The 27,050-nt window shown below is 47.2% G+C and overlaps 1 protein-coding gene and 1 long non-coding RNA gene across 3 annotated transcripts in view; one reads left to right on the forward strand and one right to left on the reverse strand.

Annotated features, from left to right (window-relative positions):
• Positions 1–7,798: 7,798 nt before the first annotated feature.
• Positions 7,799–9,172, reverse strand: LOC122456922. Its single transcript, XR_006276098.1, has 2 exons — positions 8,953–9,172; positions 7,799–8,524 (listed from the first exon to the last, which is right to left on the reverse strand). It is a non-coding gene; the product is annotated as an uncharacterized LOC122456922 (long non-coding RNA).
• Positions 9,173–10,210: 1,038 nt separating this feature from the next.
• ADGRD2 (adhesion G protein-coupled receptor D2) overlaps positions 10,211–27,050 on the forward strand; it is a 70,208-nt gene continuing 53,368 nt past the window's right edge. Inside the window, exons 1-9 of one of the 2 annotated variants that reach the window (XM_043499009.1) lie at positions 10,211–10,315; positions 11,313–11,437; positions 20,559–20,633; positions 21,247–21,310; positions 22,246–22,482; positions 23,474–24,127; positions 25,252–25,350; positions 25,989–26,074; positions 26,660–26,938. In XM_043499009.1, the coding sequence (XP_043354944.1) occupies positions 11,369–11,437; positions 20,559–20,633; positions 21,247–21,310; positions 22,246–22,482; positions 23,474–24,127; positions 25,252–25,350; positions 25,989–26,074; positions 26,660–26,938 (1,563 nt within the window). In that variant the 5' untranslated portion in view covers positions 10,211–10,315; positions 11,313–11,368. Of the gene's footprint in view, positions 10,316–11,312; positions 11,438–16,756; positions 17,128–20,558; positions 20,634–21,246; positions 21,311–22,245; positions 22,483–23,473; positions 24,128–25,251; positions 25,351–25,988; positions 26,075–26,659; positions 26,939–27,050 lie in introns of those variants that run through there. The other variant, XR_006276096.1, reaches the window with a different exon arrangement.

Raw genomic sequence — 27,050 nt, forward strand, 5'->3', positions numbered from 1 at the left:
CCCGCCCTCCCCCCCATTTTAGCATTTTCCTGCCTCATTCTCTCCATTAGCAGTGGTTCCTGCCTGGATACTCCTTTTGTCTCCTCTCACAGATCCCTCTACACCGTTCAAACTATCCCTTAGTTCAGAGCATCAAGACCTATTCCTAAAACCTCTTTTGTGCTGCACTGCTAGAAAATAAATGTTTGTAATTAAATGGCTTTCAAAGCATTCAGTATTGGCTTAAGTCTACTCCTGTTGAACTCAGCGGTAATCCAATTTCATTGGGAATACAGTCTGGTCAATGCTGAGCATTTCTGAATAGCCCACCCTAAAATTGTGTGTACCACCAGTAATGTACTAGATGCTAAATGTGGGCAACTACATAATTCTGTCTCTAACTATATTTGTCCTTGGATTTCCCCTCCCTGGGATGCTATCCCATCTAGTGCATCATTTAGATTATCAACTCTTTGGGCTTAGACTTGTCTGTGAGGAGTCTAGCACGCTTCTGCACCTGATGAATAAGAGTCATGTTCTTTAAATGGTTAACTTGTGACTACAAGCATTAAGATGGAATGGCTGGTCAGTCACAAGAGTTGGGAATTTAGTGTTTCAAGGAGTGATGGCCTTAGGGAAGAGTCTGGGGATGGAGAGCCCTGGTGTTCTTAACTGGTACTGTAGTGGTGTGCTGAAAGAATTGTGGCTGATGTCTCTTAAAGGCTCAGAATACCCAGCAAAAATGCAGCATGTTCCTGGAGCTCCTTGAGCAGGAAAAAGAGAAGCTAGCTCAGGAGATGGAGCTGCTACTGCAGACGTATGCCACCAAAGAACAGGAAAGGAAGATTGTGTCCACTGAGAGTAAGGTTTTTTTAAATCCTCCGCAAACTAAACTTCAGGCTTTTCTTGTCTGGGTAAACTTACTGGAATTGTTTCCATTTCTAGACCAAGCTCAGTGGACAGCCCTCCAGCTTTCTATAATGCTGCAAGAAGTCAATGTCATTAGCAAGAACTTAAACAAGCACATGATCTTCAGCAGGTAGCCCTGTTTACTGGAGTTAGGTCTGAACCCCGCTCAAGAAATTTATAAAAGGCAGAGAGGTCTAACCTCTTAAAATGAAGCTAGATGTTCTGCATTCTGTTAGATATTGGTTCTGCAGCTACATAGTCCAATGTAGAGTGCAACTTGAATGTGCTTCCGTAAGGAACTCCACCGGTGTGGATGGAACCCAGTACCCTTCACACACCAGTCTTGTGTGGCACAAAATGGAAAAAGGGGTGTGGTAACTGTGGACAGATGTCTGAACCAGAACGATGAGAATTGGTTCACTATTGTCATGAAACTTCCACTGTGATTTTATAATGCCTTTAGTGGGAGCAAACTTGGATACTGGGAAAGTGGGTGGCTAAGAGAGAACATCACTAAAGCTGTTTTAAGAGAAGATAACAGAGTAGTAATGGGGTAGTAACAGTTTGGAGCAGGCTTCACATTCCAGCAGGGCCTCTCCTGCACGACTCTGGATGGCTGGTGAATGTATTTGAGGGGTATATCTTTAACAAGAGCTTGCATGTACTTGCTGTCAGCTTTCTTGTGAATTTAAGAATGCATCCAGTTACCATGGCATGTGGTGGAAAGTTCAGCTTGCTCATGGGGGAGAAATGTTAACGCATGAAATCTCTTCTCCATCCATCTGCTAACTACAGTCACTGCTAGGGCTACTGGGCTTAGATTAACAGTAGACCGATAGTCGCACTTCCAAATGATAGAACAGTGCATGGTTTTCTAGGTATGACCTCCCAGCTATGAATGGAGAACTCACAACTGTGTGCATCCGAGTCACCAACACAAAACTGGGATCTGCACTCTGTAGAATCTAGAAAAATTTGAGGAGAAACATTTCTCTCATTGAGACAAGCATCAGGTACATTAGCTGCTACTTCAGTGCTACTTGGGCAGGGTAAGAAATTGAAAGAAGCCAGGTAACTTGTGATTCTGAAAAAAACTCACTCCAACTCCAGACTCTCTTGTGCCATGGCACAAGCAAGCATGGGGAAATTTGGCTTTGTGCTCTCTTGGTGTGCAGCCATCCCACCCACGGCAGTGGAGACAAATGTTTTTACATGGCCAGCCTGAGATTTAGTGTTGAAACTGAGTCTGCTGCAGCTCTTCTGGGTCTGCATCCTTCCTGCTCTTCAGTACTAGTGCTAGTCTGTTCCCTAGGAGGGGTAGTGCTGTTCGTGGAGACATCATAGTAATTATCCTTTCTGCAGGACTGACAAATCAAAGCCTCAGCATTGAGACCAAGTTAAATTTTACCTGGACTACTTTGTTTTTTTAATGAGGGAACGCCTGTTAAATTACTAATGCTACTGTTTTGGAGCGCTGCCCATGCCCTGTGAGGAATCTCAGTGGATACTGTGACTGCCTGAATAAAAGGGGGAAAAGGGCAGGGAGAAGAGGAAACTCTCAATGTTTCCCTACAGTTATTGTTTAAACTTTGTCACTAAAAGTTGGTGCAGACATTTCATGCAATTGTCACACCTGTGTAGGTTGTTAGTGAGCTCTTCAACCTCCAATCCTGGCTCTTGTAGGCACTCCTGAAGGTCCTAGGAGATATAGATGTGCCAGACACAGCACTTTTACCTTATGAGCTGCTGGGGATGCAATAGAAGGAGAGCAGTTTTGTGGAGATTGAAAGACCAGACACAGATTAACAAGAATCCCCTCCTCTAAAAATGGCTGTCAAAGCCAAATGTTCTTTCTTAGCAATGCCTCCTGCAATAGCCAGTCCAAGCCCAGGAAATCTGCTAAAAGCCACCAGAATGTGAGGTTAAGGGGAAAATAATGTATGTTCTGATACCAATAAATAAGGCAAAATTACCCCTCTGGCTAATACTGACATGAGGAAAACCAAGAGTTCAAACTACATTCAGACCTTGGTACACCCTGCTATGCTCAGGGTGGGGACAGATCTACCCTGCTCAAGTTCTCCCCGCTTGCTGACCAAAGGCTGAAGCACCACGGGTCTCCCCATGTTCGTGTCTAGTACGTCAACAGGTCTGGCCTCAGTTTCCCCCTTTATTTCCTAATGTAACTTTTGCAGAGGAAAATGCTACCTATTGGCAAGTGCTTACCCTTCAGAACAGAGGGCACACCTTCCAGTATGCTTTGTTCATTCAGTTTTTTCTCTCCAATTTTAGGTGTATTTTATTGAGGTTTCAAACATTGTATTAAATGCTTCCCATCTTCTTCTCAGGGACCCTGTGATGGCAATGGAGATGGCCTCTTTTATGATCTGACTGGTACCTGGAAAACAGTTGTGACATCTCCATCACCGAACAGGTACGGGCAGACAGGAGGAGTCCAACAGCATTAGTGCTTTAGTCCTATAGTGAGACCTGCTGAGCTTTACTGTCTCTATGAAACGAAGATAAAAAGGGCACATCAAATTCTGTCTGAATGTTGTGGCTGCTCTAGTTACAAGTAATGTAGGGGGAGTGAAATTGAAAAGATAATAAGAAAAGAATGTCTTTATTTTAGTTCACTTTGGCATTTGACCACACTCATGTGCAGCCAATTTCACTCTTCCCCTATGTTGCTGGCCACGTTTTTTTTCCCTTGTTGAAAAGACTCTTTTGGACATCAGCAGGGGAGCAGGAAAACACTTAATGTAAAAGAAGCTGTCTGATATCTTGGTGATGAGAATGTTCCGCTCCAGTCTAGCCTTCTCCCAAAGAAGGCCAACAGAGCCACTTACGGTTCTGGATCATGCATCCCTGACATGCTTACATGATGTCCACTGTCTGCCTTGACAGTGGCTGGGAGCTGAAGGGGAGGTGTGACCAGCTGTCACTGATGCCGCCCTGGAGTCCTGTGCTGGTTCAGACTCCCCAAAAGGTACCACACTCCTCTCTCTGTCCCAGGAAGCTGGCCAGTCCTTGAACTGTAAAACCACTCACTGTGACAGAACCATCTGGCACATTGGGACTGGTTGGTGGAAGCCCAACACTTAGTTTTTAAACCAATCTGACTGAGTCCCTTTAAGATGGCACTCACTAAGGGGGGTTGTTTGTATCCCTGCCTGTAACCAGTGCTTGATTGCAAGCAAACAAATGACTGCCTTGCACAAATAGTGGCAAGTGAAGTAGCTAGAGTTTGTTGTCACTAGAATTAATGGGTGTATAGCCTCATGCAGGCGAGTTTCCCACAAAGCCTTAGGGAATGGCTAGATAGTCCATGGCAGGAACTCCTAGCTGTTCCAGGACAGTCTCAAGATGCTGAGCTGCCTCCAGACATTGGGTGAGAGGGAACCACTGGTCTCTGCTTTTCAAACAGACTAAGACAAATGGCTCTGATAGCACTTCATAGTGTGGTGTTTAAGACAAAAGCTAGAATTTTATAGCTGAGGCAAATGGAAGAGATGGGTGAGGGGAAGAGATGGGATTTTCTGAACCTTTCTATGTGGGAGGGATTTCTACCCTACCCCTATGTGTGATCCCATGCATCAGAGGGAACTCTGACTGTCTCGATAATCTGGAGACCTGCCTGCTGTTTGGAACCTGGTCAGCCTCTGTTGTACATCCTTACAGGTCAGAAGGAATGGTCTGCAGAGTCCACTGCTGCTGGGGTAGTAAGGAAGATCTAGCAAAAGTGGCCCCATCCATGTGGGCTGGAAGCAAGGACCGTATGTAAACTCTGCTGCAGCTAAAGCAGCTTTTAGCATGGCATTGCCTGGGTCAAACTCTGTTAGAAGCATTATTCTGAAAACCAGCAACTGAAGGACATGGCTGAGATCTGTGCTGACCGGTCCTCAGTTACCACAATGACCCTCGGACAACTACCTTGAGGCTAGTGGACACTGTGAGCTTTCAGAATACAGCTTAAAGGGGCCTGAGCTATAAAATGGGGCAGAGGCTTGAAATCCTGTTGAAGTGCAGGGAGTGCTCAGCTTTGGGCTCTCGAGGCCTGGCTAGCCCGGGACTAGAAATGGGCTTAGTGAGAACCCTCTTGAAATCCAGCTTTAAACAGGCTTCCCAACTCTGTTCAACAGCCAGTCTGGATGTGATGTGGGTGAAGCCAGCCAAATCCTTTTAGGAGAAACTGATGGGGGGTGGAGGAGGAGAGAAGGGATGGAGTGTGTGGAGGGACTTGTGTGCATGGAGTGAAGGTGTAGGGAGGAGGGGTTTCTGGGAATAGAACCGAATGGCCCGTCTGAGTGCTGGGTGGATGGCAGACAGGAATAGTCAGTGGCGTGAGAGTAACTGAATAAGAAGAATAATGGCTACGGCTCCTATTTTTTCCACTAAAAGTTCCTAGGTTACTCTGCTTTGTTACAGACGATAGCGCTAAATAGGAGCCTTGCCCAGCCTCCCTCGAAAGACTCTGAAATATCAGCAGCTGGTGTCCTGCTGCGCAGGGACACAATTGAGTCTGTTCCTGCAGACAATATGCCTGTCACTAGAAAACATAAAACTGGCAATTAATGGAAGAGGCTCTGTGTTGAGCTTTCAGTCTGGACAATACGAAGGGTCTGGAAGAGCAAGATTAAGCCTGGCATGTCTACAGGAGCTTGTTAAACCACCTCAGTGAGGTTTGTTTTAGGCATTCAAAAAAAAATTGTCAAAGTTGACTCTTCAAACGAGCCTAGGACGCAGGCTGGTGTCGGAATAGAACCAGCAACACTGAGTCTGAGCCTAGGAAAGGAAGGAATGTCTTCTCCTCACCTGAGCAGTACCAGAGCAGTCAGCTGGGTGCAATGTGGCCCATCCAAAATATACATCAAATAGGATTTGATACAAATCCAACTTTGGCTACAGTTCCTCCAACTACTGTCCTCAAGTAGTGTCTAAATACAACCTGCAGCAAGACTTAAATATATAAAATCTTTCTACGGTGCCCTGAAAACATCAAGGGTTGACTACTCACCATTTAAAGTCTCTGTGGGAGTTTAGTTACAAAACACAACACATTTACTAATGTGAAGGTCTGGGTACTAGACACTATGCAGATAGCACATGGAATTAGCATTTGCACAATTCTCTGTTTAAAATGTGCTGCCCCAGTACTCGAAATAGATGGATGAACTTCAAAGTGAACCAGCACATAAACCCTCCTGCACTCCAACCGCCCCCCCTTCCTCCACCCCTGAAAGCACTGAATTTCCCGTGACCCAGTTCTGGGCACTCAACTCACCCTGACTCCTAGGAAGGACTACACAGAACAAATAGAGCTCGCAGCCTGACTTGAAAGTTAACACGTCTCACCCTGGTGAACCAAACGGGAGCGGGGGGAACTTCCCCAGGTGTCCCACTAACACACCCTTCCTGACCTCTAAAGTGGGGTGCAGTTAGCTCGAGTGGCCTGGCTCAGCTCCACTGCCATGGCCTTACACCAGACAACATAAAGAAGGGTCTCTGAGGTACTTGATAACTCAAACCATTTTAAGACTTTGTAGGCTCAAGCTAACTGCAGCTGGAACTAGGCCCAGTTATCTTCTGGGTTTAAGTCACAAGCCTGAAGTTCTCCAGGTAAGAAATCTAAGAAACTTTACTTTGCTCTTTGTGCTGTCAAAGAATGGGGCTTAAATTCCTTGGAGCCAAGTCCAGCTTCCCATCTTTCTGCAAGTGGTGCAGAATAGCTCCTAATGGCTCTCCTAGGAAACGAAACGGTAAGGAAGGGCTGGGGAGAAGCAGATGTGAATCTTCCTTCGTGCTGCTTAAAGCCCCATAGCCCAGGAGATGGCTCCCTGAGCAAGTGGATGTAATCCCATTACATCGAAGGGAAGCACTAGCATCCCATCTATGCTTTAACCCTTGTGGAGTGGATCCTTTTCTTAAGGTGGGGGAAACAAACCCACAAGGATGCAGGCAGCTTGGCCAGCTAATCTCAAACTCCTTGTTTTCTGTCAGGGGCAGGAGTCCTCTCAGACATCAGGAAAGCTACTAGGGAAAGGTAAGTAGGCTTGTTATACACCATTGAATACCTCTTCTGTGCTAATGCTGCTTAAAATCAATAACCCAGCAGTATTAGATGTAATGATGAACTAGAAGGGTCTGGTTCTGTTTTTTGCGCATATCAAAATAGGGTTAAAAAAAGGTAATAAAACTAAGACAATCAGGAGATCAAAGTGCTCCTTAATTCCTTCTCCAACAGAAGGAAAAGATTTGGTTCCCATTAATGAAAACAGCACTAGGCAGTAACCACACAAGTAACCCGTGCTGCCCACTGGCTACACATGGAGCCTGTCACCCACTTTGGAGTCTGAAGTGTGGGGGAGTGTGATTATTTTCAGACATTGGGCTTGGCCAGGTGAGGAGCACTGCTGTATTTCCTCTGACCCCTCCTCCCTACCCCAGACTGAGTCATTCTGAAGTTAGGGTACTAAATTTAAAAAAATGCCAGCTATAGTTCCTATATGTTTCTGGGAGCACCCAGACCAATGGGGGTTCTGTCACTGCCTGCCTTGTAACTTTGGGTATCTTAATGCTACAGTTCAGTGCTCTGACGCCAGTAGCCAGCTGACATAAGGTCCCATTCTGGTTTCCATTAGCCTAGTTAGGACCTTCAGGGTGACCTCAAAATCCCATCTGGTCATGAGGGCCCCCCAAATCTGTCTCCTCAGGTTCTTAGATACCACTCAGACTTCCCCTCTGGTTTGTCACCCCAAAGGTGTGAAACCGGCCCTCAATTGTCAGTTTGCTTTGGTGCACGTAGTTTGTACAACAGACCTGCTTGAGGTAAAAACAGTGTATTTAATAGAAAAATCATAGCTTCAAAGATGAAATAGTGAGAGAAAGCAAACACAAGTTACACTGAAAATGAATATAAAGGCATAACGCCCGAGTTTGCACTCTTTTATTGGCTAAATTCCATTTCCTACTGCAAACAGCTTCCCAGCATGCCCTCTGCCCTACAGAGATCCAGCACGTCAGACAGCCCCTAGCTTAGATGCTGGCCCTCCATTTCTGGGTAGCCTTCACTTAAACTCCTTCCCTTTTACAGGGCTTGCAGTGGGCTTTTTCTTAACTCTGGTAATTTATGGGTACAGAGAGCAGGGGGGTTTCCCAGACTGGGGTTTTCTTTTAATGGGAAAATATTGGAACAACTGAACTTTTTATCAACCATTTTCCCTTCCTGGCTGAACAATGCTAGGTGCTTGGAGTGGGTTTCATACAAAACATCTGGCCAGGGACACCTGCCCAACTGCCTCTGTACACAGCTGTGAGGTGTTGCTGCAGTTGCACTATGGTTCAATTACAATTTTCTAGACATGTATGCATTCACATATTCACCGCCATAAACTGGGTCCATATCTCCAGGGCCAAAGTTCAGGACATTGAAGGCCTTCTTCATAGAATACTTGACTTGACACACTTTTATACACAATAATGTTGACAATCAGTTGATTTAATTGCTTATTTGGGGTCGGGGAGGTTCAGACCCTTCAGTTCTCTCCTTAGAGTGACTTTTTTTCCCCCCTTTTTTTCAGTCCCTCTCAACGTAGAACATGTCTGTTCGACTGCTCTCCAGGTTTCGTCCAGCTACCTAGTGCATGTACAAAACAGCACGTTGAGTTCCCCCCCCACCCTTTGCCTAACGCCCCAGTGCCTCTGGATGCTCCCGTTCAAAATGCCAGCTGTGCGGCTGTCTGCCAACTGCTGATCGATTCGGCAATGAAGGCTCTTGGAAAAGAGGAAGAATCTGGCAGCCTCCTCTTAAAGATGCTGCTGGACCTGAAAGCAGTACTGGATTCTAGTGCAGCCATTGCTCAAGCCTGCGAAGAGTGTGTCTACAGCACTGCCTATGGGTAAGTGCTGGCTGGGTCATGGTTACACCAGCAGCTGGATGGGGTCTGCCTGGTCATTCCAGACCCTGGAACCCATCCTAGGCTTTTCTCACCCTTTAGCATAGGGATCCCCCTTCTTTCCTCTCCACCCTTCCCAGTGTCTGATGATAGAAGCATCCAGGCCTACCTCATCATCAAGGTTTCCTCTGCAATCGATCAACTAGCAGTCTGTGTCAGGCTTTTGGAGACCTGTGCTCCTGGATCTGGTGCTCTGAAGGACCATCTAGAGGCTGAAGTGAAGAACCTTGGTGGGAATATTGCCTTCTTGCTGAACGTAAGTCACTGTCCCCTTAAAGCTCCTGGGGAAGGCCATTCCATTGCCTGACCATGGCGATGGACTCTCCTAACCCTGTAATGAGGAGGAGAAGCTGGTGAACGGGCAGCAGCTGTTGCTTGAGAAGTCATCTTGCATTATGTTTAAGACTGGACCATTTGCTTCACAGGATGTGGGGTCTCAAATACCAGCAAGGTGGCTGCAGAAACTCTTAATACTGCCACCATTACTAGTTTAATAACTTTGTCCTACCCTTTTGGTAGTCGGGAGCTTGGCTCCCATGGGAGGATAGACTCAGGTGGTGGTGACCCTGGATGCTGTACATCTCTGCTGGACCAGTTCACCTCCCTAGCTCTTGCCATCCATTGGAGGCAGGAGCCTGTGACAGAGCCTGTACCATGGTGCAGAGAACCAGGCAGAATGTCCTGAATTTCTGCACTCTGAATTCTCAGCCTGAGGACTGTACGGGGGAAGGCTGGAGAGGTGACAAGACACCTGACATCTTCAAGCCTACTCAGTCCAGCCTCCCTTCTGGGAGCCCTTAATGCTGCTTCTGATCTGACCAGAGGGGTGTCTCTCTCTAATTCGCCCTCCTCCTTGCCAGGAGTTGAGTCAAAGCACACAGCCTCCATAGTGCTGCCTGATTTGGTTGGAACCACAGAATCCTGGACCTCTGCAGAGCACAGGGGTGGCCCTGACTCAGAGTTGCAGATCTGCTGATTTAGTCCTTTTTCTGGCATGTTACTTAAGGCTATAATGCACCTCAAACTAATCCTTGCAGCGGTGAGGCATCGCCTAAGTGTGCATTGTGATTGTGCTGCTACGGAATAATCTGTCTAATGAGCGCTGAAATGGGGGAGGGGAGAAAATAGCGGAAATGTCCCCCACTCTATCTGGCAGCAAGCAGCCTGCAAGAATGGCTCTGCCTAGAAAATGTGTGTAAACCTGGGGCTCTAATGAGCTAGTGTCTGTCTGTAAAAGCCTTGCTGCGCTAAGTGTTCACTGTAAAGATGATGCTTGTAATGAAATCTAAAGAAAGTCAACTTGAACATGTGCCGCCAGCCTTCTTGCCTCCCTTCTGCAGATGAAATGTGAAATTTCATCTATGATCCTGGAATTCAAGGAGCAAATTGAGCAGTCAGTGGTCGCTGTTGCTAACTGGCTCGGCCAGCTAATGGTTGCTGTGGGGCTGGAAGCCAATCTTGAATGAGCTGAGGTAAGGCTGAATCTTTGCCTGGGGGAGGTGGGGATGATTGTCCAGTTGTCAATCAAAATGCTGCTTCCACGGATGCTGACGCTGCTCCCTGTCTGTGAGAAGCCAGTTGATGAAAGCCCCTTCCGTGGGTGATAGTTCAGAGACTCCTATGCTCTCTAATTGCTCCCTGGGATTGTGGAAACCTCCTTGGGAGTTGGGCATTGTGCTGCTTGACAAACAGCTCGCTACACTACCAAAAAAAAAAAAAAAGCCATCCAAGTCCAAATATTTGCCAAACACTCTTTGAATACTGATCAACTCTCATCTTGGAAAGTTTCTCTGCCACACATTCCTACTCAGACCTGCGGGTTCAGCTGGGATAGAAACCAGGCTTGGTGTACCTTCTAACTGGCTGGAGCTAAACTCTGCAGTAATCTCCCTTGTTTCTGTGGCAAAGTGGAATCTCTGTGATGGATTGATCTCCCAAGTGAAGGTGATAGGGTTTTTTTAATTGAATTAAATGCCCAGGTTAACAATACTATGAGTAGCCCAGTATTCCTGCTCATAGATCTAAAATCCATCTTATACTGTATCCAAATTCTCAATGTTCAGTGTGTTGGAGGCTAATTGGCAGATTGCCAATGTATATCTGCATCGTAAGAGTTGTGTTGATGGCAGCTCTGGAGGCTTTGACTGCTGAGAGTGGGATCTGGTGGGTCGGAGTGGGGGACAGAAATGGCTGAGAATTTTGGTCCTGAGGAGCTGATTTGTCTCCTCTTGTAGCTTGCAATGGGGATGGGAGGGAAGTGACTGAGCTTGAGGGAAATGTAGGCTTCAATTCCTACTCTTGCATCCTGGCAACTAGCCATCCCAACAGCCCCTGCCCCAGTATTCATCAATGGATTCCACAGTAGTGAATAAGACCAGCTCTGAGTTGTCCCTCCCAGAATGCTTTGTGAAATAGGCAATGCTGATAATCCGATGACACTTCACTAAGATGGAATGTTTGTGGTTTCAGTTCCTTCCAAACAATGTGACTGAGGCAGTCACTGAGGGGCAGAAAGCTATATTGATATGCAGATTCATAAGAGCACAGAGGAACTCCTGGACCTGCAGCGCCAGAACTTGTCTTCAGAAAAGCAGGTACTGTAACTTTCCAGGCGTGGAGGCTATTGTAGAATAGCTGCTGCGGCAATAAAGCGGGCGAGCAAAGTGCTCTGTCATTGGAGTGTGTCGGAGGTGTTGCTGTTCTAACCACAATAATTGCGAATGCCCTCTCAGGGAAGACTTGGCAGACATTCTCACTACCTGTGCAAACCTTTCAAACAAAACTTGAGGGGAAACTCAATGGAGGCCAGCCTTGCGCAGTAGGAGGAGTGGCAAAAATACATGCTGATGTGGAATCTCACCCCCTACTGGGTTGGGGAAAACTTTAACTTTAGGAGTCCATGAGCTGCAAAGTGACCTAATGAACACGCTCCCTTGCTTTGTTGCACCTCTGCATCTCATTTACAAACACTGGTTCCTACTTGATTTGGCAAATATTTGCTGAGTGTGTTTGAGTATACAGATATCACTGCCCTGTAAATGAGAAGCTCTGCTCTGAAGCTGTGTGAAAGATTTGCAAGCTGTGGTGGTGATGTGCGATCAAGAACTCTTGCTAATATGGTATAATTCCTCCTAAAACTAATATCGTTTTTTTAAATCAATCCCATGTAATCAGATATTTAACAGGCTTGAAAATACTTAAATAGAAGCAAACCCAAGGTTGGTTACTCCCCCAGAGTCAACAGCACAGCTTGCTCTGTCATTCCATCACTAACTGGAAACCTTCAGGTGTCTCGCAACGTTTTGAGTAAGCAGGTTGTGTTTGTATCACAACCGACTCTCCCAATGGCCTTATTCCTACTTACACAGACAGTGGGTGCCTTAGAATGTCTCTTGTACTTATAACTGCCTCATGAGAGATGATGTACTGATGGCTTGACTACTGTTTACACTTAGATTAATCATTTGTGTAGACACTCGTCCCTCTTCTCAGGTGTCCCTTGAATGGCTGGCAGGGATTCTGCTGCTCCCTGCATGGGAAATGAACTGCAGTGTTGCATTTTAATTGGGGAGAGGGGAATTCACGTGCAGAGTTGGCTTACAGGGTGGTGGATAAGGGCACACTTCTGGGACTATCCTATGCTTACTGTGGCAGTGAGTCTGACTGGGGCTCACCTAGGCTACCTGTAATTTAAGGCAAAACCCACAGGATGCACCAATCAGTGCTGACTTTGCTCTTGATTATCTGGGGATGGAGAGAATCTGCTCACATTTATTCTTTCTCTCTTCTCCCCCTACCCCATGAAGTGAGGAGACAAAGGCCTCAAATCCAACAGCCTGCCCTGATATTGCTTCCCAATGTTCTCTTCACCAGTGGTTCTGCCTCTACAACAGGGCGTCCAGTTTACCAGACTAAGACCTTGACTCTGAGCCAGTGCCCACCATCTTCCTTACAGCTGTGCAGGCTCTCACTCACAAAGATACCTGCTGCTTGGTGCCCCAAGACCCACTTTCTGTGCTTGCTTCACTTCTTTCTCCTTTTTAGCTGGCAGAGGAAGTCAGAAGACACTTCCTCTCTGTTGGCAGCTCTCTGTAGTGTTTTATGGAGAAATGCAAAATATTCTGGGTGACTGCATGTGTATGTGGAAAGGGCAGGGGCTGTGCAGCTGTTCTTGGAATAATCTCCATTGGTTGGGCATGGTAAAAGATGGGTTGTTCACTGAAGTCACATGGTAACTTCTCTGGGTGAGAACTCATGTGGCATTGACACTTGTCTAGCTTGACATACAGACATTCATACAAAGTGCTTTCTAAAGTACCTCTTTCGTTGTGTCCAAGGCACACTGTGGAGTTGCTGCATTGTTGAGGAGCCTGCCTCATGGGAAGACATATGTCTGCTTCACTAATTTACACTGCAAGTGATTGCTCCTCCCCAGCCTCTGCAGAGATGCCTCTTGGAATATAAACAATAGCCCAGAATTCAGGGAAAATTGCTAAATAGCAGAGAAGAGGTGAGAACAGGTTTCTAGTCTAGCTCATAATTTTTTTTTTTTAAATAGAGGGCATTTGAATCCCTCAAACAACAGAAGTCAGAAAAACCTCCAAATCTGAGTTTTCAAGAGTGTTTGTTTCCTGTTTATAAAACTTTAAGTTGTGACTTGAATGCTCTCCAGGTGGCTTGGAAACGGGCCTCTACATTTGCTTTGCAGTGTCTGAAAGGTAATGCTGCTTCACAGTTACTCATTTTACTCTTGTCTGGTCTATTTGGAGATGGTCTTCAAATTGCTGGGTGGTCTTGCTTGCAGGTGCAACTACATGCTGCAGATTTCCTTCTAGTTACAAGGAATATTGAAGGAGTACTTGTGGCACCTTAGAGACTAACATTTATTTGAGCATAAGCTTTCGTGAGCTACAGCTCACTTCGTCGGATCTCAAATAAATTTGTTAGTCTCTATGGTGCCACAAGTACTCCTTTTCTTTTTGCGAATACAGACTAACACGGCTGCTACTCTGAAAGGAATATTGAGAATATGCTTCAGGCAAATGCAGCTTCTGAACATAATTAATTGGCTCTTTCTTTGATCCTCACTAGGACCAGCTACTGTTTAAAATATTTAGAGTGAAACATGTTGGCACACAACTCTGGAAGATTTTCAGCCCAAGAGTTAACTGATTCCACAGCTAAACTGTCTTCAGGAAACACTGGGTGGTGGTCTGTTACACATCTTTGTTTTGGTTCTTTAAATCTGCAGTAGGTCAATGAAACTGCACCACTGTAAATTCATGTAGGTGAGTGGAGAATGGGTGGGGGGCAGTACTTAGTGAGGACTGCTTCTCTCCTCTCCTCCCCCATCCGTAAAAGGCAGGTACTATATCCATATCTCAGGAGGGGGTTGAAAGCAGCATAGCCCAGGCAAGCACAAAGTCAGGACACCTGCATCTCCATTTTGGCTGTACCAGTGACAGCACTCTGCTTTAGGAAAACTTGTTTAACCTTATTTTACACCTGGGTATATGGGAACATTTACCTCCTGAGTTGAAGTGTTAGAACTATTTAATGGTTTTGCAAAGTTCTCTAGCTAGTTAAGTGCTGTGGAAGTCCTAATGGCCTCCCTGTAAGCAGGAAAGTACTTAGTTAAATACTTGATGAAAGATGCAAAAAGAAAAGGAGTACTTGTGGCACCTTAGAGACTAACAAATTTATTTGAGCATAAGCTTTCGTGAGCTACAGCTCACTTCATCGGATGCATTCGATGAAGTGAGCTGTAGCTCACGAAAGCTTATGCTCAAATAAATTTGTTAGTCTCTAAGGTGCCACAAGTACTCCTTTTCTTTTTGCGAATACAGACTAACACGGCTGCTACTCTGAAACTTGATGAAAGATGCAATCTGAACTTTTTTTGGTTTTGGTTCTGACCACCTCCCCTGCTCCTCGCAGCAGACCAGGACCCAGACCTAGCAAAGCTGAAACAAGTCAAGACTTTTGATGCTTTGTGCAGCGCTGCTCATGCTGAATCTCCTCCATCAGTCAGTTTACCAACTGGCAGTGGTGACTAAGCAGACCAAAGCAGCTGCCTTCCAGGTCCATTCTTCTGCTAGAGATTTATTGCAACTAGCAGAGACACTGGGTTATGATAATTGCCTTCATTCCGGGATGGAGACCCAAAGAACAAAAGGCAGTTGCCCATGAATCCAGGGCCTGACTCAAGCATTCACTTACGGGGGAGGAGTGGGAACTATGTGCCTGTTGCTGTAGCAAAGCTGAATTGAGCATTAATCAAAAGAGAGCCTCACCCTTGAGAGGCTAAGAATGCTGGGGCACTGTGGAGGTGGCCCAAATACTCTAGTCTTAAAATCCTGCCTCCAGATCTGCTACAGGGACTGTTGTGGGAACGTGGCTTTGAAAATTACAACAGCACTTTACACATTGTCCGACCTGGGAACCTTTATAAACCTTGTTCTAATCTGTAAGGCCCTAGGCATTTAATGTCAGTTTTACTCCTTTGATTACAGAGTGGTGAAAAACAAATAGTTTGTAACTGAAGTTAAATAATGCTTATTTATTGTGGGAGCAACTCAGCTTTAACAAAAGAAAAAAGTGTTTAAATTCAGGCATGTAATAATTACCTTAATGATCTCACCTCTTTCATGGGGGTGTCTTTAGTGGCACAAACTGCTTGTAAGGTATTAAGCAGAGACACCTGAATATGTTGATGCACATTAGCAACACAATCTCTATCTCTCTCACCTTTTTGTTTCTTGTTAAAAAAGAATTTAACTAGTTTTGTTAGAGCATCTCTTGTCAAAAGGGCTCTCTGACCTGCTTTGGCTAAATCATGTCCCTCCACTCTTGCTGTCCAAAAGGTTTCATGTTGACTTGTCTATGCTTTCCACATTTTTTCATACTAAAAAGCCAATGTTTTGTTATTTTTGTTCTAATGTAAAATCAACAGATTTGGAGAAACTCACCTAGGCTGTGAAGGCTGCTTTTAGTTTGCCTATGTGGTGCTAGGTGAAAACACTGGAGGCTTTAGTAGGATATAGAAGGGCAAAGCCGGTTAAAGCATCCCCCTGTGTGGCACCCACATGTCTATCAGGCCCAGCCTTAGGGGAGATACATGGCTCTCTAAGCTAGTTTTTCGGAAGTATTTATCGCTGTTTCTCAACCTTTTTGATACCAGAGCCTGGCTTGGTGCCTTCCTAAATTCTCAGGGAGAGCTGAGGGTCTGGTGATGGGCTAGGGACTGGTCCTCAAGAAACACTAACCCTCTCTCTTACCAGCAGCCCAGGAGCCTCCCCTAGCAGCTAGCCCCTGGGCAAGCTGCCCCCCTTCTAACCAGCTGTCCTTGGGGCTCCTTGCTGCCGGCAGGAGTGGGCTGGGGCCAGCCCCTCTGCCTGATCCTGCTGTTGCTTCTTTCTCCAGCAGCTGGGCTCTAGACAGGCGCCAAGGGGGTAGGGGGGCAAGTGCCCAGCCGGAGGAGGGGCGCCGAGCTGGGCCTGGCTGCCGGAGCCCCCAGTGCAGCCGGTGGAGCTGTCGGCGTTACTCCGGCGGCTGGGCTGGAGCAGGAGCCGGCTGCCCTCCCCCGACAGCGGCGGCCGCCGGCCGAGGGGCCCCCGGGCGGCTCCCAGAGAGGGAAGGCGGCCGCGGTTACGCCCCAGGCTGCGATTTGCATGTGAATGGCCCCGCCCGGAGCCGCCTCTGCCGCGGGCTCGGGGCAGGGAGCGTCGGGGCCGGCCAGGGGCGAGTCCCCTCCCGCCGGGCGCCGCGGAGCTGGGAGGCCATGCGGGCAGCAGCGCCCTGCGCCCCGGGGCCGGCGTGAGCCCGGAGCCGTCGCGGTAGGAGCCGGGGCGCTGGGGGTGTCAGCGGGGCGCTGGCTCCGGGCTGCCGGAGCCTGGCGGGGCTGGGGCTGGGGCTGGGGCGCTGTAAGGGGGGGCGCGGCCCGAGCCCGGGGAGCCCTTCGGAGCCGCTGCAGCTTTCCCGGGACTGGCGCGATCCTCCACCGGGTCTGGCCCCGGGCGCTTTCCGCAGGGACGCTCCGCGCTGGAACCGCTCCCGGGTCAGAGCCGCGTTTGCGGAGCGGAAAGCCCCGCTGTCGGCCCAGGCAGTCCCTTGGGGGGGTGGTTCCCAGCCAGGGGTACGCAGAGACCTGCCAGGGTGCATCAGCTCATCTAGAGATTTGCCTAGTTTCACAACAGGCTACCTACAAAGCACTAGCGAAGTCAGGACAAACCACACGTTCAGACACTGACTTGTTTGTACTGCTCTATGTACTACGCACTGAAAGGTAAGTACAGTGTTTATATGCCACTTGATTTATTTTGGAATTATGTGGTAAAATGAGAAAGCAAACCTTCAGTAATAGTGTGACCCATTTGCATGTTTATGTCTGATCGTGTAAGCAAGTTTTTAAGGGAGGTGAAACTTGGGGGCACACAATACAAACCAGACCCATGAAAGGGGTACAGTAGTCTGGAAAGGTGGAGAGCCACTGTATTGGGGGAGTGGGGTATTTTCCCCTGGAGTTGCCTGGCTGGTTATTTGGTGCAGCTGAGGAGCGGGTTGCCCTGTGTCTGTCAGTCTTTGAAGATTTGTTGGGGAGAAGAAGGAGGATTTACAAAAATAGTCACAACAATTATGGGTTTTACCCACTCGAATACAACATTAAATGATTAAACTGTTCAGAATAACACAATACCAAGTAGCACCCAGGGAAGATTATCTGTCAGCTTCCTGCCGCAAAGGACCAATGCTGGATTTTAAAATCAAGCCCTTTTAAGCGTTTTCCTGCTTATTTTTGCATCTGGTGCGAAGTCCAGTTTCAACGGATTGATATCTATTCAGCATTAGCTAGTTTCTCTCAAAACAAGACAAGTTTGATTTAAGTAAATGATTTTTAAAACTTTGCAAGTGGATGTGCAATATCCAGATGGGCTGTGAGACAGGAAGTCTGTGCAGGCAAAACCTCCCCCAAGAATAAGAAATCCCACAACTTTTATAACTAAGTCTTTAAGCCCATCGCCTTAATTCTTAGGTATGTATTGGCTCCAGTCCCGTCAGAGACCTGTAGGGAGTTAGGTGGTCTCAGCATAACCACTAGCTGATAGTACAGCTGCTCAGTGCTTTGTCTCTTGCTTTGTGTCGCTTGTGTGCATGGCTGGCTCCTTGTGGGGAGAGGAGGTTATTAAAGTTCTCCCTGGGTCATCGCTGTGGGGTGAGAATTAACAGATTCATCCTGCGGGTCTCAGATACTGTGTTTATATAATGGCAGGTTGCAGAGTAGCAGCCATGTTAGTCTGTATTCTCAAAAAGAAAAGGAGTACTATAAGCTTTCGCGAGCTACAGCTCACTTCATCAGATGCATCCAATGAAGTGAGCTGTAGCTCACGAAAGCCTATGCTCAAATAAATTTGTTAGTCTCTAAGGTGCCACAAGTACTCCTTTTCTTTTTGTGTTTATATACAATATCAGCCTTCCAGCTGCTGAACCTGCACACAACACCCCTCTTGTGGAAGCAATTCCGTTCCCCCCCACCCTGCACCCCAGAACCATTCTGCCCCGACCCCTCTCAGAGCCAGACTCACCCACCAGACAGGTATGGATTGTACATAATTTACAGTGAAGTGAAGAAATCCTGGAGCAAGAAGAGTAAGTGTGTGACTGGTGTCCAGTGCTGTTCGGGTATGAAAGAATTAATATGGCATGAAGGGGATAGAATAATTGGTTCTTAGTTACAGTGTTGGGAGAACAATAGATTCTTTAAACCTTTAGGCCCCTGAAGGGTTGATGGTGGGAAATACCAGGTGTCCTGCTGGTTTGGGTTTGGAGCATGAAGTCTTCCTTTAGCAGCCACATTTTATTATAGGGAGGGAGTTTGGTCTGGAGGCTAAAGCACAGAGCTAGTCCACAGTGAGTCTGGGTTTCATTCCTGGCTCTGCCCCGACTGTCTACCTAGCGGATTTATTATCCATGTCACCCATTGCCGTAGCATCTAGGTGTCTGCCACATAAATTTAGTAGAAACAGGAAGGTCACTAGCAGACTAAATGGAGTCTCTGGGTTAGGGTGTTTGTTGTTTGTTTTGGGGGGCAGGTGGGGTTCAGGAATAGAAGGAGTGTTCATTCCTTATGCTGGAAAGGCTTTCTCAAGGAGGAAGGCTTTGGAATGTTTCCTAAAGATGACCAGACTCTGGATTGGCCTGGTTTGCTCTGGAAGATTGTTCTGCTGCGGGATCCCCTTAACCAAGAACACTTTGTCCCTTGCTCTCACACGCTGTGTCCTGGGCTTTGGGATACGCACAGTCCCAGAGAAGCACAGCTCTCCCTGTGGTTCATAGGTTGAAAATGGTCTTAGAAGTAAGTGTGTCGTGATCTGCCCTGGGTTCTGACTCATCACCTCCTAGTTTACACCTGGAGAAACCAACACCTACCTAAGGGATGTGCTGGGAAGTTCAATCCATTGCTGATAAAGGGCCTTATGAAGCTGGGGTGAAAGGCACTAGAGAAGGTAAAATAATATTAGTGTACTTTCCCTTCCAATGGACAAGAAGCTTGTTTTTCAATCAGATTTTTAAATGTTCAGATGTCTTTGTCTCTGATACAAGTTAATATAAAACTAAAGCAAAGTGTCATTGTCCTAAAGTGCAATTGACATCCCTTAGCTTTCCATTGTATTAATTGGCTTTGCCACAGGAGACTGGTGATATTTGCAAGGTGTTTGGACGTAATGCTCATTATAGTCAGTTATCCCATTGCTACATGGTCATCTTCTCTAGTTTTGTCTTCTGTGCAGTCCCATGAGAGTCCCTTGACTCTTGGTCTTTGGCCCCTCCCACTCTGGTCATGTTGAATGCGTTCTTTCGTTTGTCTTCTCAGTCAATGTGCTTTTTTCTTCTTTTTGGGGGGAGGGAGGGTGAGGAGGGTGTTCCTTGGCCAGCTAACAATGTCTGTTTCCTCCAGACCTGCAGGCTGCTCTGGTAGAACCAGAGTCTCTTTCACGTGGTCTCCAAATGCTTTTATTTTAAATTCTGACTGCCAAATGGATCAGCACTTCCTCTTTGGGCAATGTCACCCCCCCACTTGCTTTTTGAAAAGATAGCTTTTGAAATCTCCATGTGGTATCATTTTCATAGGACTCTAGGTGCCAAGGATTGGCTGTTGAGAAATAGATTTTTTATGTACAGGAGCACCACAGGGTTAGTGGTTAAGAGCAGGGGATTGGGAGTGCTCCTGGTTTCTTTCCTCTTAACTGTAATGCTGATTTGTTGTGTGACTGTGAGCAAGTCACTTAGCCTCTCTGCACCTCAGTTTTACCCACCTGTAAGGTGTAAGGATTGTACCAATTTGTGATGGTTAGTATCTATTGCTACATCTTATCAGAACCTTTACAAGATCCCATTGTCTGGCCAGCTCACCTACTTGGAAATGTTGTCAAAGATCTCATTTGACACTGCTCAGAAATGTTATTTATGCATCTGACTTGATTTGATTAAAAGCAGGTAAGGCGGGTTCACTAACCGTCCGACTTATGAACTAGTGATACAGTTTCTGCAGAGTTATTGGCTTTTGGTATCTCATCTTCCCAGGCACCGAGTGGGCCTAGCAGACTACCTAGGATGGATATTTTCTGTTGAGTCTCTTTCCCCGCCTTTCTGTATGCAAGAGTTAGCTATACGGCTGCAGTACATCTTTATCTAGCATTGCTTTGTCCATTCTAGCAGAGAGGGAAAGATTTCCAACCAGTCGACATGGTCCGGCGACCCTCGAGACCTGAGTACTGGTTCCTCAGCTTTCTGGTAAGTTTTATAAGGACTTAATTGCTTATAGTAGCTGGATAATTTGAATTCTTAAAACAGCTAGAAATTTTCCAAAGACATTTCCCTAACAGTCAGAATGTTGAAACACTGGGCCTGAGTCCTAGGTGAGGTCATTCTGAGTGACACTGGAATTAAGCTCCTAAAATAAAATGAATAAATCCTTCTATACTTTTTCTGATAGTTCGATGTATTTAGTCATTGGCTTGTTATTGATGGCGCAATCCAAAGGAGATGGTTGCGACTGGTCATGCTCTGGTAGGTTCCGTCTTCCAGGGTTTCAGCAAGAGGTGGATTTCACTTGGCAGATTCAGGTACTTTAATAATAGCACTTTGCCTCAGCAATGGATATTGTTATAGTTCTAATTTCCTGATTATCCCATGTAGCTGTGTGGAGGAGGGTATTTCGCTATGAAACGTTTATTTTCAGAGGTTCTTTATAGACCTGTATATAACAAGGAAAACTTGCTAGAACAGTGCAGTGTGAGCAGACACACCAGACTCCATGGGCTTAAACAGGGAACTCAGCAGTAAACGTACCCTCTTTGTTTATTGCCTAAACCTTGCTCCCACCGTGCGGTGTTGTTTCTTGCAGATTGCTAGCCTGTCCAGAGAAGTCTTAGACTTTACTGCCCTTGCTGATAATCACACTTCAAAAGGTTAGTGTCCTAATCAGCACTTGAGTCTTTTTGTGTGAATATTCAGCACAGAGAATCTATGAAAATACGTTTGGGATGGTAAGAGCTAACGTTTACACCCCGCTCCCCTCCCAACACCCCTTTTTATATGGTTGTAAATTGCAACCAACATTTGTTGGACCCAAATTTGATTGCAGGTGTAAATATTAGTATTTGTACAGCTAACTACCAGGTTAGCAGGTGAAAATCAGGTAAGTGCTGTCCAACTGCTGATATTTGTGCCTGTGATGCATTTGGGAGTGCAAACAATGTGGGAGCAATTTTGTGAGTGCAAATTGCCACTTGCAAATATGGAACTGGGGTGGGGGGGGAGCTGAAAAATGGGGCCTAAGCTCTGTCCTTCAGTCCCTGAGTGAGTCTCACTAAGATGTCTTAAAGTGTATCCCTCAGGTGAACGGCAGCGTGTTTTGTTTTGTCCTGACATTGCCACTGTTTTGGGTATTTCATATGGATGCATCAGATCTGAGGGCTGGGAGTGGGGAAAGCCAATGCTTCCAGACACATGCTAAAGCGCAGCTCTCAGATCTCCCTCATCTTAGGCCCGAGGCAATCGGCTAAAGTCTGTCCCTGTTCTCCAACGTCCCTTTGTGCTGCATACTGGTGCTAGATTCTGCTTCTGACTTTCCAAGGGCTGTGCAAAGCCTATGTCTGCAAGTGCATGGCTGATCTCCTGCGTGAGGCTGACCCCAGGTGGCACGAGTGGGTGTGTGGCGTGTAATTAGTATCTTAATAAAATTATTAATGAGGCTGTTGACATGAAGGCCTCAGGCGTCCAGGGGCAAATGGGACAGGAATGAGGAAACAGCTCTGGTGCTTTCTCCAAACTGGCATGTGTCCTCCTGGCTTCTGTGCTGCATGGTGTTGCATGTGGCCCAGCTTGCACATCTGCCTTTCAGATTTTGGTGCTGCAGCTGCCACCATCGCAACCTCGGGAGATGTTTATGAATATGTGGACGTCCCCTTGGACTGGTGGCATGCGAACAGACACTGTGAACAACGCTTTGCGCAGCTGCTCTTTGAGATCAGGGACAGCGAGCTGGCTTCGGTCAGCAAACTGCTGCGCTCCCACCAAGTGGAAAGCTCTGTCTGGTTAGACGAGAGGGAGGCATTCCTGCACAAACACAAACAGAGACGTGAGTATAAGATGGGCATTGGGGCAACTAGCCTGGCCTAGCCAGGGACAAAGAAACCCATGAAGGCCCAGAGGTCAGATACATCTTTTACAAAACAGATGTGTCTGGATATTGTGAGGGGAAGTTATTAGTCTGGAAAAATTATTCTTGTGATTGGTATTGTTGTAGGGCCTAGGAGCCCTAGCATGGACCAGGGCCGCATTGCGCGAGGTGCTGTACAGACACAAGCCAAAAGGACAGAACCTGCCCCAGGGAGCTTGCAGTCTAAGTATAGGACAAGACACAACAGATGGACACAGAGAGAAGGGGGAGTACAAGGAAACAATGAGAGAGTATTGGTCAGCAGGCCAGACAGTATACATCAGATGTCTCACCGGTATCCAGTTATTTGTAGGTATCCTGGTAAAGGAGAGTTTTAAGGAGGGATCTCATGCCCTGGCGTGTCATGGACTAATTTTCCATGCTCCACCTCAGCATCAAGGCAAGGATTGTTTTGCTGGACGTGTCCCCTGGAACATAGCTGCAGAAGTAATTCTATAAGTAATATGACTGGGGGCATAGGTTGTAGCAATCCAGCGCTGGGTAGTCACATATCACCACTGTGCTGAGCATACTCGGGTGATCTGGGAGGTCTTCTCTAGGCTCTGCCTCCAGAAGATGGGCCATTGGCGATGAGCAGTTAATCCCAAATTCATTATTTACCATCCTGGTTGCTGGAAGCGTCACTTTCCAGAAGTGGCAATTGCAGAAATGCTCTAGCATCAAACTCCCTTTCCCTCTCCAGGCATCACTGTAGCCAGCACCATCCCCTTTAGAAGTAGCTGAGACCCCTCAAGCATGTATTTTTGGTATTGTGGTGTGCTGGGGTCAAGGGTCTTTAGCATTTGTGGGGATGAAATAAATGAAATGGTTGTTTCCCAGAGAGAAGGAGCAGGATTTGGTCCAGGTTCCTGCCCTGTCTTGGCTGAAGTTTTGAATGTTCCTCTTCCAGGAATTCACACAGCACCAATCCTGGTGTTCAGAAACAAAACAGACACTAAGTACGTGAAGGTGCTGGCCAACTTCCCCGTGATGCCTGCTGTCAGCGCCTGTGCCCACATCCAGTGGGACAACAAGACCCAGGAGATTTCCACCATCTTCTCCTATGCTGTCCCTGCTTTCATTAATGAGTTCCAGCTGCGCGGCTTTGTTGATGAGGAAGGGTTTGTACGATTTGCCATCATTGTCCACGGACACCACTCCCCGTACTTGCCCGTGTTCCGCAGCGACGGTCAGTGGCATCACTTCTGTGTCACCTGGCAGCAGCGGAACGGGACATGGGCCATCTACGCCGATGGGAAGAAGAAGGCCTCTGCCTCTGGACTGTGTGCCGCAGGGCCACCGGCCAGCCAGGCTATTTATGCTCATGGGACTTTTATTATTGGGCAAGACCAAGATTCACTAGGGGGCACCTTCAAGGAGAAAGAGTCCTTCAGTGGGAACATCACTGACCTGAACGTGTGGCGGAGAGTCCTTAGCAAAGAGCAAATAGAGAGAGTCCGGTCGTGCTGCCTGATAGAACATGAACTTATCTTCAGGTGGGGCAGTTACACTCTGGAGATTGAGCCCACTGTACAAGAAGTGACAGCACAGTTCCTTTGCCCAGGTAAGACTCCTTCACAGCGTCAGGGCCTCGACATACTTGGCTTTCCAGGCTTAGGTTCTGAGCTGCAGATCAGCAAAAGGCAGCGCCTTTCTGCCAGGTGCAGCTGTACCGAAGACAACAGGCTTCCATGTGGCCGTAAGTATCACCCATAGGAAGAGAGGTTTGCACTGGGAGGACGGATAGCTGGGGAATGTTCGGAGGTGTATCTTTTGGGGAAGGAAAGAAAGGTTGGTTTGAACATTGGGCGAAGGGGGGCGGTTGCCATCCAGGTAAGACCTGAGACCAAGGTCCTGTTCATTTGTGGTCATTAAAGATTCCATGGCACTTACTGTCATGAACTCCAGTGTCCTGGGCAAATTCGCACTGGGCTAAATTATACTCTTTCTACATCATGTTTCCCCTCTAATTTCAGTTGGAGAAATTAGGCTTTGTCTCCACTGGCAAGTGAAAGACAAAACATTTGTCATTCAGAGAGATGTTAAAAACACCCCCGAAAGACAAAAGTTTTGTCGACGACAAGCGCTTGTGTGAACAGCGGTTTATCGTCAGGAGAGTGCTCCACCAACCACACTAATGCTGCTCGTTGGGGGTGGAAGCTTTTTGTTGGCGGGAGAGCTCTCTCCCACTGACCAACAGCAGCTACACTGCGCACCTTTTAGCGGGACAGCTGTAGCGGCACAGTGTAGAAATAGCCTCTACAGAAATAGTCTACGCTTGCTCCCCTGTTGTCCGTTGATTACTGTTGTTGGACCCTGTATATCATTTTCCTAGTGCTTCTGGGTCCTCCTGATCGAAAGGCGCTGTTTAACACCGCAGTTTATCCCAGCTGGCTTGACAATTCCTAATCAAACCCAAAACTCAAGCCCTGGCATTTCTGTCTCCTTGTGGTGTATCTGAGGTGGGCATCTAACTGTGCAGGCTATCTGAGAAGTTGCGTTACGGAGCAGCACAAGGAATCCATGCGCCAGGCCGTGTATGGGAGAACAGTGGGGCTATTTAAGGAGCACTTGGTGATTTTCAGCCTTAAAACAAAGTTTGTGGCTCATTTGTGAAATGTCCTGCCCCGTGGGGGGACAGGACAGTGCATGTCTCAGCATTCTGGGTCTCATTTTGTATCTCCCCAGGGCCCGTGGAGCAATGCAGAGTTCTTGATGTTGGCAGTGGTGGAGTCCGTGAAACTTCTTGTTCGCGTTCCTTGCCTTTCGTCTGCCACTACAAGAAGGGTACAGCCAGTGATCTATTTACTATTTCCATTATGGTAGCATTCGGGGGTCCTGGCCAGGATCGGACCCTATACAGACACCGAGGAAGATGCAGTCCCTGCCCTGAAGAGTTTACAGTCTAATCTTCTATAATTTCTAACATTTTCAACTTTCTGAATTAAATAAATGTCAAAATGTGCTGTAGCCAAAGCCTCAGGACGAGTGTGTCCTGGCTGAATACAAAGCAGAGAGGCTCCTGCTTGCTGCTCTTACAGATTTTAACTTTATCTTCAGTTTTCTGTTATCCATACTGCACGTTGCAGGACTCCTGGGTATTGTCTCCCTTACAGTGACAGCACTGTAGGATAAGATCAACTCCAAGCGTCTTTGGTCCTGTTGCGTGGGGAGATGGGCTGAGGGAGGGGAGGTCACAGAGATCAAAAGTTTGGCTGAGCAGCTGAAATGTCAGCTCTTGGTGTTCCCCAAGGATGTCTTTGCACTGAAGGTAAAAGGCACAAATTAACTCCCCAAGTGTCAGCCACTTGTCCTGATTGTCCTCCCAGCACATCAGTGAGTCCCAAGGAGCTACTGTCCAGGCATTTGAAAATGGGACATTTCTGGGGATTGCAGCAACACTTGTGTCTTTGTGTTATTCTCAGATATGTATTTACTCTTGAAGAAAACCCAGTCAGAATCCAGCCCGCCACTGATCAGTCGGGTTAATACCCTTGCAAATGCTACCGTGGTGAGTGTGAGAGAACCCAGGCCTTCGGGACCTTTTGTTGCTGGGAATTCCCCATGCTGAGAACAGGCCAGAGCCGACTTGCTGTGCCATTGTTCATTCTTGTGCATGTTTCTTTTCCTCCCAGCCAGAAGCTGTGTATCCTTGGCCCCTCTAGTCCCGCACTCAAGGCATGGGAGGAACCTCATGAATAGACCTGCCACCTCTTTTTCTGGCTTTTAAAATATTTACCTTTACATCATTTTGACAAACTGAGCCCATTTCACAGTACCGGGGCCTGATCTGGGGGACTCGTTACTGTGAGCAGGGGAGCCCTGTATACAGTAGTGATTCCAGGCCTTGTTTGCACATTGAGTTCAGCAAACACCCATATACTCCCATGTGGCAGAGCGGGGTGGATCTCCCTTCCCTTGCACGTGGTACATTTTGCACTAGTCACCAGCTTGCAGGTGACTGGTAGGGCAGCCTCCTTGTGTATTGGAGGGTGGTCACAGAGCATCACCCATAGCCCTTAATAAACTCCACATCATTTGATGTCTTTGGGCAGAGGTGGGGTCTGCTCTGGGGTAAAAGGCTTTTCCTTGGCAGATTCCTGAGAATATTTTCTTGGGCGATGTTAGAGACATGAACATCTCAGCAGCTGTCAATGTTCTCCATGCTCTGACGATTGTCCTGAGGGAAGAGGAGACCCTGGTGAAGCCAGCTGACCTGCTTGGCGTGGTACAGTTTCTAAAGGAAGTTTCAGACGTTGAAGTCCAGGAGCAGGAACAGCTGGAGATCCTGGAGCAGCTGAGCCAGTATTACGTGGAAGTGACTGGACTGATCCTGGAGGAGCAAAATACTGACAAGTGGTCAGAAATCAGCCAGGTGAAATAGGCTTGTGATGTATGCATGAACCCAGCTACCTGCCTCGCTTCAGTGGGGTCTGTAGACACTGCAGACTAGGGTTATGTCACATCTGCCCATACTGCTGGGGTCT

The sequence above is a fragment of the Dermochelys coriacea genome, chromosome 16 (assembly GCF_009764565.3).
Source record: "Dermochelys coriacea isolate rDerCor1 chromosome 16, rDerCor1.pri.v4, whole genome shotgun sequence".
NCBI lineage: Eukaryota > Metazoa > Chordata > Testudines > Dermochelyidae > Dermochelys > Dermochelys coriacea.